General features: G+C 39.5%; 1 protein-coding gene across 1 annotated transcript in view; it reads left to right on the forward strand.

Moving 5' to 3' along the window:
* galnt9 (polypeptide N-acetylgalactosaminyltransferase 9) overlaps window positions 1-11513 on the forward strand; it is a 120040-nt gene extending 108527 nt beyond the window's left edge. The window contains exons 9-11 of the mRNA XM_087848892.1: window positions 1732-1827; window positions 10217-10384; window positions 10490-11513. Of these exons, the coding sequence (XP_087705018.1) occupies window positions 1732-1827; window positions 10217-10384; window positions 10490-10636 (411 nt within the window). The 3' untranslated portion in view covers window positions 10637-11513. The remainder of the gene's footprint in view (window positions 1-1731; window positions 1828-10216; window positions 10385-10489) is intronic.
* Window positions 11514-16411: the final 4898 nt, after the last annotated feature.

The following is a 16411-nucleotide window of genomic DNA, read 5'->3' on the forward strand; positions in this document are numbered from 1 at the left end:
CTGCAAGTGCAATTAAAGAAAAGACTGCATTCAACCAGAAAGACCTGCAGGCAAACTTTCTCCACTAGCCGATGTGAATTAATCAGAGAGAGAGAAAAAATTTCCCTTCCAGACTTAACTCAAACTAATAATTTTTCATCTAAATACAGCCAAAATCATGGCAAACTTCAACTTATGTATATGGTAATTTTGTCAAGACATTTCCAAGAATTACATCTGGACTTTCCGTGCAACGGAAAAGTGTTGCAAGCTTAATTTCAGTCACTGTTTCATACTTTTCCAATTTTCAGACAACACACACCCAACACACATATAAAATATGTAAATGAGAATAGTTTCATTGAGACTTCTGCTGTATTTAAATACAGAGGGCCCAGAGTGTAGGAGATGGTAAAATTATCTGGCACCATGCTAACCGAATACATATAACACCTTCCTATTGTTGAGGGTACACTACATTAGAATCAAATAGACTCAAATTAGAGCTGGGCGATACGTCACGTCACGTGACTTGTTACATACAGCACAAGTGCCAAGCCGCACATGTGTATTTGTTTGGGAAGCAGCCAAACGCCGTGCCGCCCGGATAATGGAGGAAATGAGTGTGCCGACTAGAGAAAAATCAACCGAGAGCGTGACCGAAGGTTACCGAAGAGAAAACAGATGATGGTTCCAATGCCGGAGAGATTGTCGAACGGAAGAGCCACAGAAGTTCCGTAGTGTGAAGGTATTTCGGCCACTTCAAGTCTGACAAAAAACAGAGTAGCGCGCACTGTAAATTGTGCCGAAAGCAAGTCTGGAAATAAAGCGGTGCATGCTCAATCTCTGACTGGAAGCGCTAATTCGTCATTCGGCTTTTGTCAGACTAAAGTAACTGTTAAAACTGTTTGAAAAGCTAAGCTATACAACAAGGAGAGATTGAGAATTTCCTTTTAGTTCTCAGTTTATTTGATATTGACAAAAGTTAGTCAATTTTGTCTGTTCTTCTGTAAAACAACTAAGATTTATTTTTAGAAATAATATTTTGTTTCTAAGTGGAATTGACAATTTAGTCTGTTTTGTTTGTTCTATTTTGAAACTTAAACGCTTTAGCGGCTGCCTTTTGTGTAGTTTGCAATATTTGCCTTTATTTATCTGAAAAAGTCTCATGTTGCTTAAGTACATCTACCCTGTTGAACTTATTATGGGAAATAAATATTTAAATCAAAACAAGCTGCTGATTATTTCACATTTTACTTGTGAGCAACGGCACATTTAAATCTTACAAATATAGTTATTTGGCTGATATCGTGATATATATCATGATATGTATCGTGATATATATCATGATATGTATCGTGATCGTGATATATATCGTGATATATATCGTGATATATATCGCGATATATATCATGATATATATCGCGATATATATCACGATATATATCGCGATATATATTGTTATCGCCTGAAATGAAAAAAACATATCGTGATATGAAAAAATCTTATATCGCCCAGCTCTAACTCAAATAGAATATAGAATAGAATAAACTTGTGTGGTTCTCCAGTTCCTCAGATGCTTATGTACTTGAACAATTTTGTGTTTGCTCTTGCACCTAACACTCAAATGTTCAAATGGAGAATATTTGAAACAAGCTGTTTGTTTGGTTGTTTTTAAGAATATTGGATATGTAAAATACTGGAGCTTTCAGCAGCTTCATAGAAACATCATCTTTTTTGTTTTTCTTGCAGGTGAGAAACAGCAAGGCCAGTGGCTACTGCCTGGACCAGGGTTCTGAGGACGATGATAAAGCCATCCTGTACCCCTGCCACGGCATGTCCTCCCAGGTCAGCAGATCTTTCTTTATTTCCTGTTTATTTTGGCTGCTGTCTTCGATACAGACATTCAACAGTCAGTAATACCATTAATTAAACTGTTTGTCAGTGCGTTGTATTGATTCTTACTCATTTAAGTCTGTAAATTGGGTGTCTTTGCAAAAGGTAAACATACAGAAACCTACAGAAAATTCTTTAGCAGATTGTTTTTTAAATCAACACATTCTGCATTTTAACACTAAACCTAAAGATGATGTGGTGCAATTAGTCTCCACTTTAGGCAATGTAGCATCCAAGTCAGGTTTTACATAGTAAGTGTGAGGCACAGACATGCTATAAATAGAAATGTGTTCTTCCCATTGGTACTCGCTGATTAATATAGACCACCACACACATCCCTCTAGGGGGTTTTAAGCAATGCAGGATGCATATACTACAAATATTCTCATGGTTAAATTAAATTGAGGTCTAACACAGAATACACATAGAGGGAGAACGAGCATCCTGTGAACTTAATGCTAGTTTGAAAGACCAATACTCACCACACGGTGTTCTCACTTCTTACAGATTAAGTTATGTTTGGACACTGAAATATTTCAAGTATTCTCTCAGAACCTGTTCACTCTAAATGATGTTTCGGCCTATCATTTGCTCTTGCAGCCAGAATAAATCTTCAAAAATCTTCCACCGCTACCATGTAACATAACTTGAAGGTGTCTCGGCTTTAAATTCTGCACCCACATGAACTACAGCTTCTCAATCTCTGTGACTCGACCTGAAAATATTTCTTGACTTTATCTGCATAGGAGTGCTATTTTTAATGCAATGACCTGCTCTGTCCAAAAATATCTGGATTCAGTAGATACACCAGGCTTAGCACAGCCCTCTGCAGCAAACTGTAATCAGTATACTGTCTGAAGTTTGCCAACATCATCAGTTAACAGCATGCTTACTAATAATAACAGCCTAACAACCAATCAATGTGACTAGCTTGTTGCTGTCATAAGTGGCACTCTGTTCATCTTATTAAGCAACAATTAAACAATCATTGTCAGTTTCTGCAGTCAGGCAGTTAGCGTGCCAAATGCTAAACATGTTGCTATCTACAACAATGAGTTTAAAAGTAACAGAGGTAGAGTTATATAATCAAGATTGGCCTTAATATGTGATACTTAACCTGTGTGGGTGTGACTATATGCTATGGATATATATATATAGCATTCCACCCCTCTGTCTATCTGATGCTGTCATTATTTAAAAGCAAAAAAGCCCTAAAACAAATAATTACAAACTCTACATACCATCTAATAGCCAGCAGCTCTTCTCGTTGAAAAAGAAGACAGATTGGATTGTCAGTGAGAAAATGACCGTGCTCCTTACTTTATTTATTACACCAAAAGAAAAGTTTTTCTTAATGAGGTTATCAAAATACCCCTTAGATACAGCCCAGTGCTCATTGTGTGAATTATGGTCCCATTTACAGCAACATAGGCAATAAAGTAGGGTATGCTTTAGGGCATGGCTACCCTGTATTTGATAAGTTGCTACTGTATGAGTAAGTCCTTCAGTTTCTCATCCCGCTTCTTGCTCCGTTTGTCAGATTTTTTTCTTTTTGCTAATTTAATGACAAAAGCCAAAATGCTCAGTTCAAGGCTCCACGTGGTGGTGAAGCAGCAACATCCATCTTTTAGGGATTTGTATATATGGAAGGAATGTGCAGCAGTTAGGCTACTAAACATCTTTATGCTGAAGAGAGGAGGAGGAAATGGATGCACTTGGACATCTTGAAATGAAAGAAGCATCGCAGCTTAATATGCTTTATTGATGGCTTTGGATTTTATATCTATCTATCTATACATACATATACATAATACATACAGTTTAATTCATATGTACTGTGAGCATCACTTGCCTTTATTGTTGCTGATAAACATGCATGCACGTTGTCATGGCACTCAAAGTACTCTGGTTTTGCAGCTGGGTTGGAGAATTTGCAGCAGTTCTTTTGGATACTGAGGCAACTTCAGTTGCTTTGGTCTCTTCATCCCAGATAGACTCCGTAATGTTGAGATCAGGGCTCTGTGGGGCCCGTGCCATCTGTTGCGGGACTGTTTCTCTTCTTGCTGCTGAACAGATCTTTCTGATTCTGCTGTATTTTGGCAGTGGTTGTTATGCTGCACAGTGAATTCAGGAATGAACTGCTGCCTCCCCGACAGACTGAAACTTCTTTGCTATAATGTACACTGTACACGTATACATGATATAAGCAGTGATCCATGTGCAGCAGTCATTTAAAATGAATGAACCATAAAAAGGCAGCATGTTGCCTCCTGTCCTCTTGATCAGCTCTTGAACCCCAGTCAGGTTCCAAACAGAGTGCTGAAGCTGGGGAGTATGAGATGACATGAACATGCAAACAGATGATATGCAAGCACTCATTTTAAAATGTGTAAAGATCAGTCAACATAATCACTTATAGTGCTGACATACAGTATGTCTGCAGTTAGATTTAAACACACGGAAAGTGAAGAATTTTTCAGAATGTCATTAAATATGCTGCAGTTTATTTTTCTTTAACGGTAAGAGAGGAGAACATGCGGCTCTTGGGAGTTTGGTATTAAATTAAATCCGAAACTCATTTTAAATGTGGTCAGGATTTGAAGGAAACACTGGAAAACTGGGGCACTCCCAGGAAACAATTATATGAATATGCAGGAGGATGCTGCTGGGGAAAAAAAAGAGAAAGCATCTTCTCAGCACAACCTTTACTTGAATAGATACCAGAACAAATGATGCTGTGGGTGGGAGGCCCTTGTGCTGTTTTTGTGCTTATTTTTCTTTTGCACAGTGAAACCAAATCCAGTTCTCAAGATATGCCTGCAAAAGCTACACATGCATCATTTTTCAAACATTTCCCAATTTTCCTGCAAACTGCTCTCGTTTTTAGTGATGCAAACCACCTCACTGGCCTCTCCTGCAAAGAGCTCCACGGTGTCAGCAATGCAAAGCTCGATCAACTCTTAATCCTGCTCCCCAGGGGGAAATAAATAAATGGAAATGAATTAGATTTCTTTGCATCATTAGATTACACTGATGACATTATTTTGAGCCAGCTGTATTCGGTTTTGTCATTTATAGAATTTCTTCTTTTAAGATATAAAAAAAACTAGAATTGATCAGGATAACTTCTCGCTGTGCTTCAGAGAAGTGAGTGTGTGCACGCTCTCCCTGAGGAAATCTAAATCATGGATAATGTCTCACATTTGTTCAGCAGTGCAAAGCAGTGAAAGGATGGTGGTGGAGCCACAGAGCCGGCCCCATTACACTACTAGCGTGTGCGCACATCTACCTTCATAAAGCAAATGATGCAATATTTTATTGTCCACTGATAAAATTTTAGGATTGCTTTCTTTGCTGTATCCTGATCCTCCGGTAATCTGGCTTCTCTCACAAACACAGGCAGAGTATGACGCTATCAGCAGGCTTGTGAGCGTGTTTCATTTAATAGTGGCTCAGTATTATTTGCATGTGATTTAATAAAAAGAAACAGAGTGGACAGCTGTGTGTAATAACGATACACTTCTGATAAGAGGCTGCAGATTTATCAAAATATCTGTCCTGCTGTCTTCAGATGGCAGTTAATGAACTTAAAGAGAAGCTTTTCATGCAGTATAAAGGACAACAGACGGAGTTGACGTGACCTTTTTTAAAAAATTATCTATTTTAAAGGGTTTCGCAGTGTTTCACCAGCACATTTTAATAGGATTATGGTGAATGTTAACAAAATCACACGCTCTGTTTCGAGGCTTGGCCACAAACTGTGGTATGACTTTGTGGCGCAGCAAGGAAGTTGCTCCACGGTTGCACTATCACCGTGACAAAGAAGACTCGCTATTAGCATGACCTCCAAAAAATGTTCTGCAAAACTCTGGTGATTGCAGAAACGCAACGAAGTGTGTAATGTTGCTTCATGAGCCACAGGTTAATTGGCTTGGCAGAATCATTTCCTCGCGTTAATTATTTGTTATGGACTCATTTTAAATGTATTAGCATATAAAACGCTGCCAGACTAAGCTGTAAACAGGTATTAGTGGGGATTATATGGAGTTTGTCTTGTGCCGAGTCATAGTTTACACCTTTATTAAATCTGTTTAGAGCATTAAAACCTTGAAAGACCCAAGAGGTCTACAGAAGATTCTTAATAAGACCATCTGTAATAACGACCTCTGCCTAAAGGTCATTAAACTGTCTCTCCCATTGTGGTGAGTTTCAAATAAATAAATAATAATAAGTTTCAAATGTGCATGAGACATGTACGATGAGAGTTCCACACACGTATTTGGATGCATATTTTACTAGGATGCTGATGAAATATGTATCGCAGTGATCAGCTCAGCCAGCTCCAGTAGACCTCAAGTGAACCAAGATATGGTGCTTTATTGTTTTCCTGTTTGCCTCTTTATGACAGAAGATTGGATTAAAATCCACATGGATCTCCCCTCTCACATGAACAATCACCCATAGAGGCAGCATGTGCATTTCTAGTTTCTCCATCCATGCTCTATAAAATCACCACTCAGACAAACATGTGCTGCAAACATTTCAATTAGTGCTGCCACGATTAGTCGACTATCAAAATCGTCGACGACTGATTTAATAGTCGACGCGTCGTTTGAAGCTTTGTAAGATCCCAAAAGACGCAGGAATAAGTAGTAGGATTTAAGAGTGTAATAACGGACTGAAACAGAAGATGGCAGCACTGCATGTACAAGGATGCCAGCTGCCGTTAAACCCCGAAGAAGAAGAAGCTGTGTCCCAGAATTCATAGCGCGGCCCAGCTCAGTTTCCAACAATGGCGGCAGCTAGTTAGTTTTAATATGACTCTTATTATTCTTTCTGTTTCACAAAATAAATGTTTAACATATTTTCAGGCGAGAATGTAGCTGTGTAAACCTCAAATATCTGCTCAGTTTATCAAGACACCACATATTTTCAAAAGCGCTCCGACGTTTTCGGAGACGTCTGTTACCCACTAGCTCGATAGTTAGCCGGGGGCTAGGCTGACTAGAGCCGTGAGAACAGCGGACTCCCGGCAAATCGTTTTCAAATCCACCGCTGTCTTTCGCTACTCAGGTTAAACATGATATATAAGTCACTTAGATAACTTAAAAATGTTATTGTTTGGCTTTTTTTTTTTTTTTTAGTATTTTATTTGTTCCTGAGTAAATCGGTTTGGCTGAGATTAAAGTTATAGTTTTTACACAGCTGAATAAACATCAAGCAGACAGCTGATTATCAGAAGTGTGAGATGCTCGAGAATATACTCCGGTGTCCTGTTATATTTTAGATAGCAAGGAGTTTATTAAACTTCACCGAAACAATCTGCAAATTTCATTAACATTTAATAAACTATCATCTTGTCTTTATTTTTAGTTAGCACAGACCTTAAACACTTAAAGCTGTAAGCTAATGATAGTTATATAAGAGCAGATGCTGCTGGTGCAATAAGCTGTAGGTTTTACGTCCAATGGATGATGATCTGATTAGTCGACTAATCGCAAAAATAATCGGTGACCAGTCGACTATCAAAATAATCGTTTGTGGCAGCCCTAATTTCAATGTTAAAATTTATTGAGTAAAGCACTTTAATACAGAGCAAAATGCTACAAAAACATTACCAGGTTTAGAATTTTAGTCTTTATGGGATTCGTTTTACAGGTAAGCAGCTCATCTACTAATCGGAAGGTTGGAGGTTCGATTCCTGGCTGTTCCAGTCTGAATATTCTTGGGCAAGATACTAATCCCAAACTGCTCTCTGATTCATCCATCAGCGTATGAATATGTATGAGTTATAAATTTAATGCACTTATGTTGAAAAAGTATGGAAAAAAGGAGCGCTTGTGAGAAAGCTTAGAGTAGAAAAGTGTTATATAAGAACCAGTCCATTTACAGTTTTATAACAGTACATGTGTTTTAAGGTTTTATTATTTTTATGACATTTTTTAAGTCCGACCATTAGAGCAGCTGCTCTTAAAGAAAATAATGAATAATTGACATCACATTGGTAGAACAGCTGTGGGTTTCACATGAATAAAGTAAAATAAAGAAATACGTTTGTCATAAATCTTGATTCCTGTTATTACACCGATTCTTCCAGGAGGTTACATAAATACAGTAAGTTATATAAAGTACTTAACATGTCACTACCTACTCTGACAGATCGTGCATTCTGACGATTTAGGGAAGTCAAAGCAGCTTGGCCGTCATAGTGAAGACCTCCGCAGCTTTGGGGTCTCATTTTTCAGAGAGGATCATTCCCATAAATTATGAATGTTATCTCTACTGTATCCTTGCGTAATAGATACGTATCACGACAGAGGCTTTCATGCACCGGATTGCACAATGAGGGATCAAATTTTGGTTGTTAAGAGAAACTGTACCATAAATAAGCTGCACTGTGGCTTCAATGCAAAGTAACTTGAGCCTATTTTAGTGTATGAAATACAAAGCTTGTTAGCAATTAACAACTGGAACAGTGCAAAAATCTAAATTCCAGAAACTGCAGCAGCTTCCATACGACAAATCAATCAGTGTAGTGTAGCATCATAGCGAGAGAGCTTTAAATGCTTTAATTAGTTTGTGGTTGATTACAATTCATTTAAAGTAAATATTAAACTGTCTGTGTTGATATTATGACTTGAATTCAGTTCTGTTCATGCCGAGGGTTGCAGGAATAGTGCCTAAATACAGACTCTGAGACAGACAGATCAACTTAAAGCCTGCCTTTTATTTCAGCTGGTCTACAATCCGCATAATCCTAAAGTCCACAGTGGACACAGGTGGGTGACGAGATGAAACTAAGTAAAACAACAAGTAGAGGAAGTAAAACAAGGCATGTGACTATCAAAATAAAGCGGGAAGAAACTAAAAACTGACAGAAATAAATCTCCAAAAGTTGATTCTGTTCATCTGGACGTAGCGTTTTGTGGGAGAAACGTTTCGTCACTCATCCAAGTGACATCTTCAGTCTCAGCTGACTGCAGGTTTCAATCTTATAAACAGGACATTTGCATAATGACTGAAACCAGCCCACTGAAGGAACAATGGGCTGGGAGGTCAGTTCCTTAATCATAATTATGCAAATTCTCATGACCATTGATCAACAACCACTGACCAAAACCCACTGATCAAAGACCACTGATCAATGGCCATGAGTACCATTCACAGAGAGTTGGGGAATGGCTGCAATCACAGCATTGTAAGATGACAGAAATGAAGGCTTGACAAGACTCAAACAGATGCTGGGGAAACTTGGAGTAAACGAAAACATGAAGATTCAATAATAACAGAAACAAGAATACAAAACTATTAACTAAGAATTCTAAATATCAAAAGATTATAATCAAAACTGAAAGAAAAGAAAATACGCCAGAGTTCAGAGTCCCAAAAATGACCTTGGAAGTTCATTTGACTTCTATTAATTTCCCATCCATCCATCCATTCGCTTCCGCTTCTCCTTTTCAGGGTCGCGGGGGGCGCTGGAGCCTATCCCAGCTGTCATAGGGCGAGAGGCGGGGTACACCTTGGACAGGTCGCCAGTCTGTCGCAGGGCTAACACACAGGGACAGACAACCATTCGCACTCTCATTCATTCGCGCTCACATTCATTCGCGCTCACATTCATTCGCGCTCACATTCATTCGCGCTCACATTCATTCGCACATTCACACCTAGAGACAATTTGGATTATCCAATTAACCTATCCCCTATTAATTTCCCATTATTATTATTTTCCAAAATTACTATTGTGTCATCGTGCCTACCCAACATGCTCTCTCTCAACATATCAATGTGGGATTTATTTTTTAATTTGTACATTAATTACATACAAGACAGGCTGTAAATTACTTACAAAGAAAGCTGAGAGGCAGTACGTGTCGCCTTTCAATTTAGAGAAAATTATCCTAAAGTTGCTGTATATATAATTCAGGGCACTTTGTAATTAATCAGGATGATAAAGTGGGAAAGATGCACTCGTGGAGGTATGTGGTGTTATGTGCCCCAAACATTAGGCTACGGGTTTCAAACATATGCTCCAGACAGAACCGGTGCAGATGACTCAGATAACAGTGAAGGAAAAACACAATGTGCCAATCAAACCTTAAACCCATTTTCTCCTTTCTGCTTCTGTAATTTCTGCCTGTCTGCTTTTGTAGAGCAGAATAGGTAAAGCACATTACTGCAAATCACATTCAATCACATCCAATGAAGCACATTTCCATCTTGCGCGTTCCACCGATGCCCTCTAAAAAGTCAAGTGTTTGCTTTTTATAAAGCTGTGTTTTCCACTGTGCTCTTTAGTTTAGGTAGTGTAACACATTTGATTCCCTTTGGCTTGCAGCTGGCTCGCTACTCTACGGAGGGGCTTCTCCAGCTTGGTCCCCTGGGGTCCACCACCTTCCTGCCTGATACAAAATGCCTCATCGATGATGGCAGAGGACGCACTCCCAGTCTGAAAAAATGCGATGCCGTGTCGAGGATTTCCCAGAGGCTTTGGGACTTTACACAGGTAAGAAGAAAACCTGCAAACGGATTTAAAAGTGCTGATTGTCTGTTTTTTCCTTAAAAGCACTTTGACAATTTGCCGTTATTTTTGTCTGTGTTTTCACTGCAGAATGGGCCGATCATCAGCAGAGACAGTGGCCGATGCTTGGAGGTAGAAATGTCCAAAGACGCCAACTTCGGCCTTCGCCTTGTGGTCCAGAGATGCTCTGGTCAGAAGTGGATGATACGAAACTGGATTAAGCATCCCAGGCACTGAAACCAGAGAAAGACCTCTGAGACAGTTTGGGCAGCGTTTCAAGTCACAGTTAGATCTTAAACTGTGGACAGTTCAGAGCGAGCAGAGCGCCGGTGGTGCTGGTGTGTGGTATTTCACACCACGGACTACACAGTACACTGGGTCTCCCTCAGGCCACAGAGCTTTCCAATACTGAGTTTTAAAGAAGAATATGTTCAATCCGTGTGTTCCACTGAGCTGCACATTCATACCAGACCTTATGGCAGGCTGCACCGTTTGAAATGGCCCACATCTGATATTCAGCTACAGTTGTACATGTATAGAGTCATCTGAGTGCAGCCCCTGAAGGTGGTTCAACGTTCTAGTAATTATATTGTTTCTACTGTAAAAGTATCAGCTCTTTGGAGATGAGAAAGCGTGGGTGGGTGTGTGATTTTATTTTTTTCCTGAGTGAATCGGAGCAAATCAGAAGATATAATTGCTGTCAGTTGCCACATGAAAGTGATTATTTTGGGCTGTGGTATGGAAAATTGCTTTGGACTTAATGTGCTGCCCTGGCAAGACATGTAATAGGCTTCAAAGGGGCTGCCCATCATTAGACCGGGGGACATTTCAGCTGCACTCACATAAACCACGACGGTTCTTTGTTTCTTTGGACTGTATTGCTCACTGTGGACACGAGCAATCACGTGCCTTTTTGTCTCATTTTTCTGCTTCATCTGACCAGGGAATGTCAGTCCCAAAAGCATGTACAAAATTATTTGAAAGTTATTAATATATAAAACAATGTATAAAACAGTCTAATGATAGTAATATATTGTAAAGGGAAAAAACAGTGGAACATTGATATCCGTAATCCGATAATAAATTAGGATAATAAAATCATTTTTATGACAAATCACCTCTTTGATGTTTTTTATGAAACTGGTGTCAACTTGGCTTCCTGTTGATACTTTTTTGTTTGTTACTACCAAGGTTATTATCGTTAACGAAAACTAACGAAATAACGGAAACTAGAAGTGAAAACTAACTAAAACTGGAATGAGTGTTCACAAAACTAACTAAAATTAACTGAATTTATAGCAAAAATGTGTTTAGTTTTCATTGATGTGTGCGTGTCATACAATAGTCAAGGGTGAAAATGAAGTTTAGTTTACAGATTTTTTTCTTGCTGTGTCTCATTATGCCAGCAGGTGGCAGCACGTTAGTCGAGTCGTCTGTGTTGCTGCTCCGTCCACGCGCAGAATCATGTCAGGAAAAGTCGGGAGCCAGAGTCTAATTTGGGATTACTTTGAATATGACTGTGTTTTGGATAAAGAAAGTGTCTTGTAGTGGAAACAGACAAATTATGAGGGACATTTCTAAAGGGAAAAAAATCCCACAAACCTTAAAGTGAACTTGAAAAGCTCACACAAGAAGGCTAACCTAGCTTACCTTGAGAAGGTAAGGGAGCACACTCAACCCTCATCCCCAGAAACAGAAGCTAACCCCAGGCAAGGCAGCGTGATGCATCCCGAGACAACAGGACGGGGATATCTACACAACTGTGTGAGTCAATTACCTTCAAAAAGTTTATCAATTCACTTGAACCAAAATTACGAACACCCGGTGCTGCGAGAGTTAATAGTCTCATTGGGGCCAAGATATACATTTTATAGTTGCCTGGTATCAATGGTTGTTCATCTGCCTTTATTTATTTATTTAAAGAACCCATAGGTGGGAATGTGAGTTGTCTGTCTCTGCGTGTTAGCCCTGCGACAGACAGGCGACCTGTCCAGGGTGCAGTATGGTAGCTGGAATAGCAACATACCCAAGGATGAGCAGAATGACTGATATGATGAAACTGGGATTTTGTTACACTTAATTATTGCAAACACAACTAAAACTATAACTGAACATATATTGGAAGGCTTGAAGCAATAAACGGCTGCAAAATCACGTCTTTTGTTGTGCCCGCTCTTACAACCACCTCAAGCCACCGTCGGGTCTCGAGCCTCGTGAAATGCAATTGCTTCACATGACTCACAGGATAGTTGGTGTTCAGAGAGCGCAGAGAGCCTTCCAGTGATTGTGCCCAGAAGGTAACCTCTTTACCATTTGTCTCCGATGTAAACAAAAAGGTGGCAGGTGACCCTGCTGGTCTCTTTTCAAATGTTTTTACTGTGTTTCTATCAGAACATGCTATAATACCTCGACTCCACCAGCACTAGAAAGCTGCACTGCTCTCGCACAGCTTCCAGTTATATGAGGTTGGCGTTTATATGGCCTCGGCGTCAGCAAAGTAGCTTGTAACAAATAGATGGTGTTTTACAGGGTTCTCTGTAAAACACATATACGGGAAATGTATTGATTTTGTTTGGAAAAAAAAAAACATTATCAACAGTTTGCTGCTAAAATCTAAAGTATACTTGAAGGAGACATAGTCAAAGGATCCTGAATTGCAATCTTTTCGAGAATACCGCAAGAGCAAAGGTCAAGGTCAAGATAACTTTATTTATACCCATAGGCAAGGTAAATTTGCTTTACAGCATTTGGCATCCCTTTAAAAACACACATACCTAGTAAAGATATAAACCTCACTGTGGCACATATATAGTAATTTTAATATTTCAAATCAAAAACAGTTCTTATTTAATCCAGTGACAGCAACGGGGACAAAGCTATTTTTATAACGCTTTGTCCTGCATCTCGGAAATAGAAACCTCCGTCCTGAGGGAAGAAGCTGAAATTCACCCCTTAGAGGATGGGAACCATTTTTAAGGATTGATAAAGCCATCCTCTGTACCTGCTCAGAGTACAGGGAGGCTAAACAAGACTGTGGCTCACCTATCAGACGACTGGACCATCTCACTATCTGATTTAGAGAGTTTTTCTCTGTGACAGAGGTCTGACCAAACCATGCCACCAAACAAAAGGATAAAACAGACTCAATAAAAGAACGAGAAAACAAAGTTAAAATTTTTTGGTCAATGTGGAAATGAGCAAGTTTCCTAAGGCAATAAAGGTGCTGGTGACCCTTTTTACAAACTGATTTGCAATTTTGATCAAAGTTCAGTTTTTCATTGATTATGGTCCCAAGATATTTATATGATTGCACTTGTTCTATTTTCAGAATCAGAATACTTTATTGATCCCTGGGGGAAATTATTTTTTTGTTACAGTGCTCCATTATAAACCAACATTAACAAGACAGACAATACGCTAACTAAGAATAGTACAATATATACATACATATATATATATATATATATATATATATATATATATATATACAAAGTCATTCATTAATAAATAGCTGGAAAAGAAACGTGTAGCTGTAGCAGTAAACAGTGTGTTAAGTGGATGCGTTGTACAGGGAGATGGCCACAGGCAGGAATGATTTCCTGTGTCGTTCAGTGGTGCTTTTCGGTACTCTCAGTCTCTCACTGAACGCGCTCCTGTGACTGACCAGCATGTCATGGAGTGGGTGGGAGGTATTATCCAACATTGTCTTTATCTTGGACAACATCTGCCTCTCCGACACCAACCTTAGGGAGTCCAGCTCCATCCCCACAACATTACTGGCCTTACGGATCAGTTTATTGAGTCTGTTGGCATCTGCTACCCTCAGCCTGCTCCCCCAGCATGCAACAGCATAGAGGATCGCACTGGCCACAACAGACTCATAGAAAATCCTGAGCATTTTCTGGCAGATGTTGAAGGACCTCAGTCGCCTCAAAAAATAGAGACGACTCTGACCCTTTATAGTCCTCCACGATGTCCACACTGACCCCCTGGATTGAAACAGGGGTCAAGTGTTTCCTGGTCTTCCTGAAGTCCACGATCAGTTCCTTGGTCTTTGCCAAGGAACCTTTCTGACCTTTAATTAAAGTGACTGCGTGCCCATTTTGTTGTTTCCTAAAATCAACAACCATATCTTTTGTTTTAGATACATTCAGCTGGAGATAAGACTCCTCACACCACTGAACAAAGTCATCAATGACTGGACCGTGGTTAGTTTCACCCTCTTTCAGTAACCTGACAATAACAGAGTCATCTGCATATTTAATAATGACCCTGTTTTCATATCTGCTCTGACACATATTTGTATAGAGAATGAATAATAAGGGCGATAAGACGCACCCTTGAGGAGAAGCTGTGGAGGAGAACACTGGGTCAGACAGAATCCCATTTATTCTCACTCTTTGTGACCTGTTAGTTAAAAAATCTAAAATCCAGCCCAGCAGGTTTTTCCTGATTTCAAACTGTTCTAAAAGTCTTTTAATTGTATTAAAAGCCAAAGAAAAATCAGTGAAAAGAAGTCTTGCAAAAGTCCGTTTACTCTCTACATGTTTAAGAATCAGATTTAGTAAAGTCAAAAGTGCGTCCTCCACTCCTCTGTTGGGCCTACATGCAAAATGCATTGGATCCAGCTGATGTTCAGTCTCTTTCATAATCACATTTCTGATGATTTTTTCAAAGACTTTCATTACAACTGAAGTGAGGGCAACAGGCCTGAAGTCGTTTAGAATTGTTGGACGACTAGATTTAGGGACCGGAGCCACGACTGCTTCTTTCCAAAGAGAGGGCACATGTTGTGTTTGCAAGGATTTATTAAAAATAACCTGAAATATAGGACTGAGTTCATCAGCACAAGATTTAATTAGGTGGCCACTAATATTATCAGGACCCTGGCTCTTGTTCACATTGACTGTATGAAAGGCCTTTTTGACATCACTGAGTTCAATGATAAAGTGCTGAGTATCTCAGTTCCAAAATATCCTCGCTGAAATCAGAAGAACTAAAACGAGCATAAAACATATTTAAAGCATTTGCAAAATCTCTGGTGATAGAAGAGATAGACACTGCAACTTTTATGTTCACCGAAGCTGCTATAATACAGTCTGTCTTTGTACTCTACACAATCGGGACTTCTGCAACGAAACTTGGCACACATATTATTGTGTGCGTGTCAGTAACATGCACCTGACAAAAATGCATGAATTTTATACTGTTATTTCAGCAAATTTGACTTCATAAGTTGATGTGGCAAATGATGTAATATAACGCTATATCCATACTGTAAACAAGATATCAAAAACTTGCTGCTTTGAGCATGTGTAAGACAAAAGAATTTCCCTCGGGATAAATATCTCATCTCTGTTATCGTCACAAGATTAAAATGCTACATGCTTTTTTAAGGCATTACAGGTGCACAAATAAAATAGGTTACTTTAGCTAATTGGTAGGTGTTGCTAGGCAACATAATGATGAAAATAGTAATTGCACTGGTCCTTATAAAGAGCTTTCCTTCTTTGAGTTGGGTTGAGCACTCAAACAGCTACAGGCATGTCTTGTTCACCCAAGCAGCCCACCTTTTTACTATTTCTAAGTGCTTTCTAGCTAACAGTCAGAAACATTCACACTCAGTGATTCGTTATCTTCCCAAAGGATAGACTCACATGCAGACTGGAGTAGCAACTCCAACATCATTGTGAAGTTTGCGGACGACTCTACAGTGGTGGGTCTTCTCACCAAAGCTGATGAGACGGCCTACAGGAAGGAGGTCAGCGCCCTGACCCACTGGTGTCAAGACAACCATCTCACCCTCAACGTCGCAAAGACAAAGGAGTTGATAGTGGACTTCCGGAGGTGCAGAGAAGTACACACCCCCATCACCATCACCTGCTGTGGAGAGAGTGAGCAGCTTCCGGTTCCTTGGTGTACGTCTGGCTGAGGATCTTTTGTGGTCAGGACACATAAACAGAACAGTGAAGCAGGTGCAGCAGCGCCTCTTCTTTCTCAGAAGACTGAAAA

Source organism: Neolamprologus brichardi, chromosome 12, assembly GCF_056152115.1.
Source record: "Neolamprologus brichardi isolate AB-2024 chromosome 12, ASM5615211v1, whole genome shotgun sequence".
NCBI classification, from domain to species: domain Eukaryota; kingdom Metazoa; phylum Chordata; class Actinopteri; order Cichliformes; family Cichlidae; genus Neolamprologus; species Neolamprologus brichardi.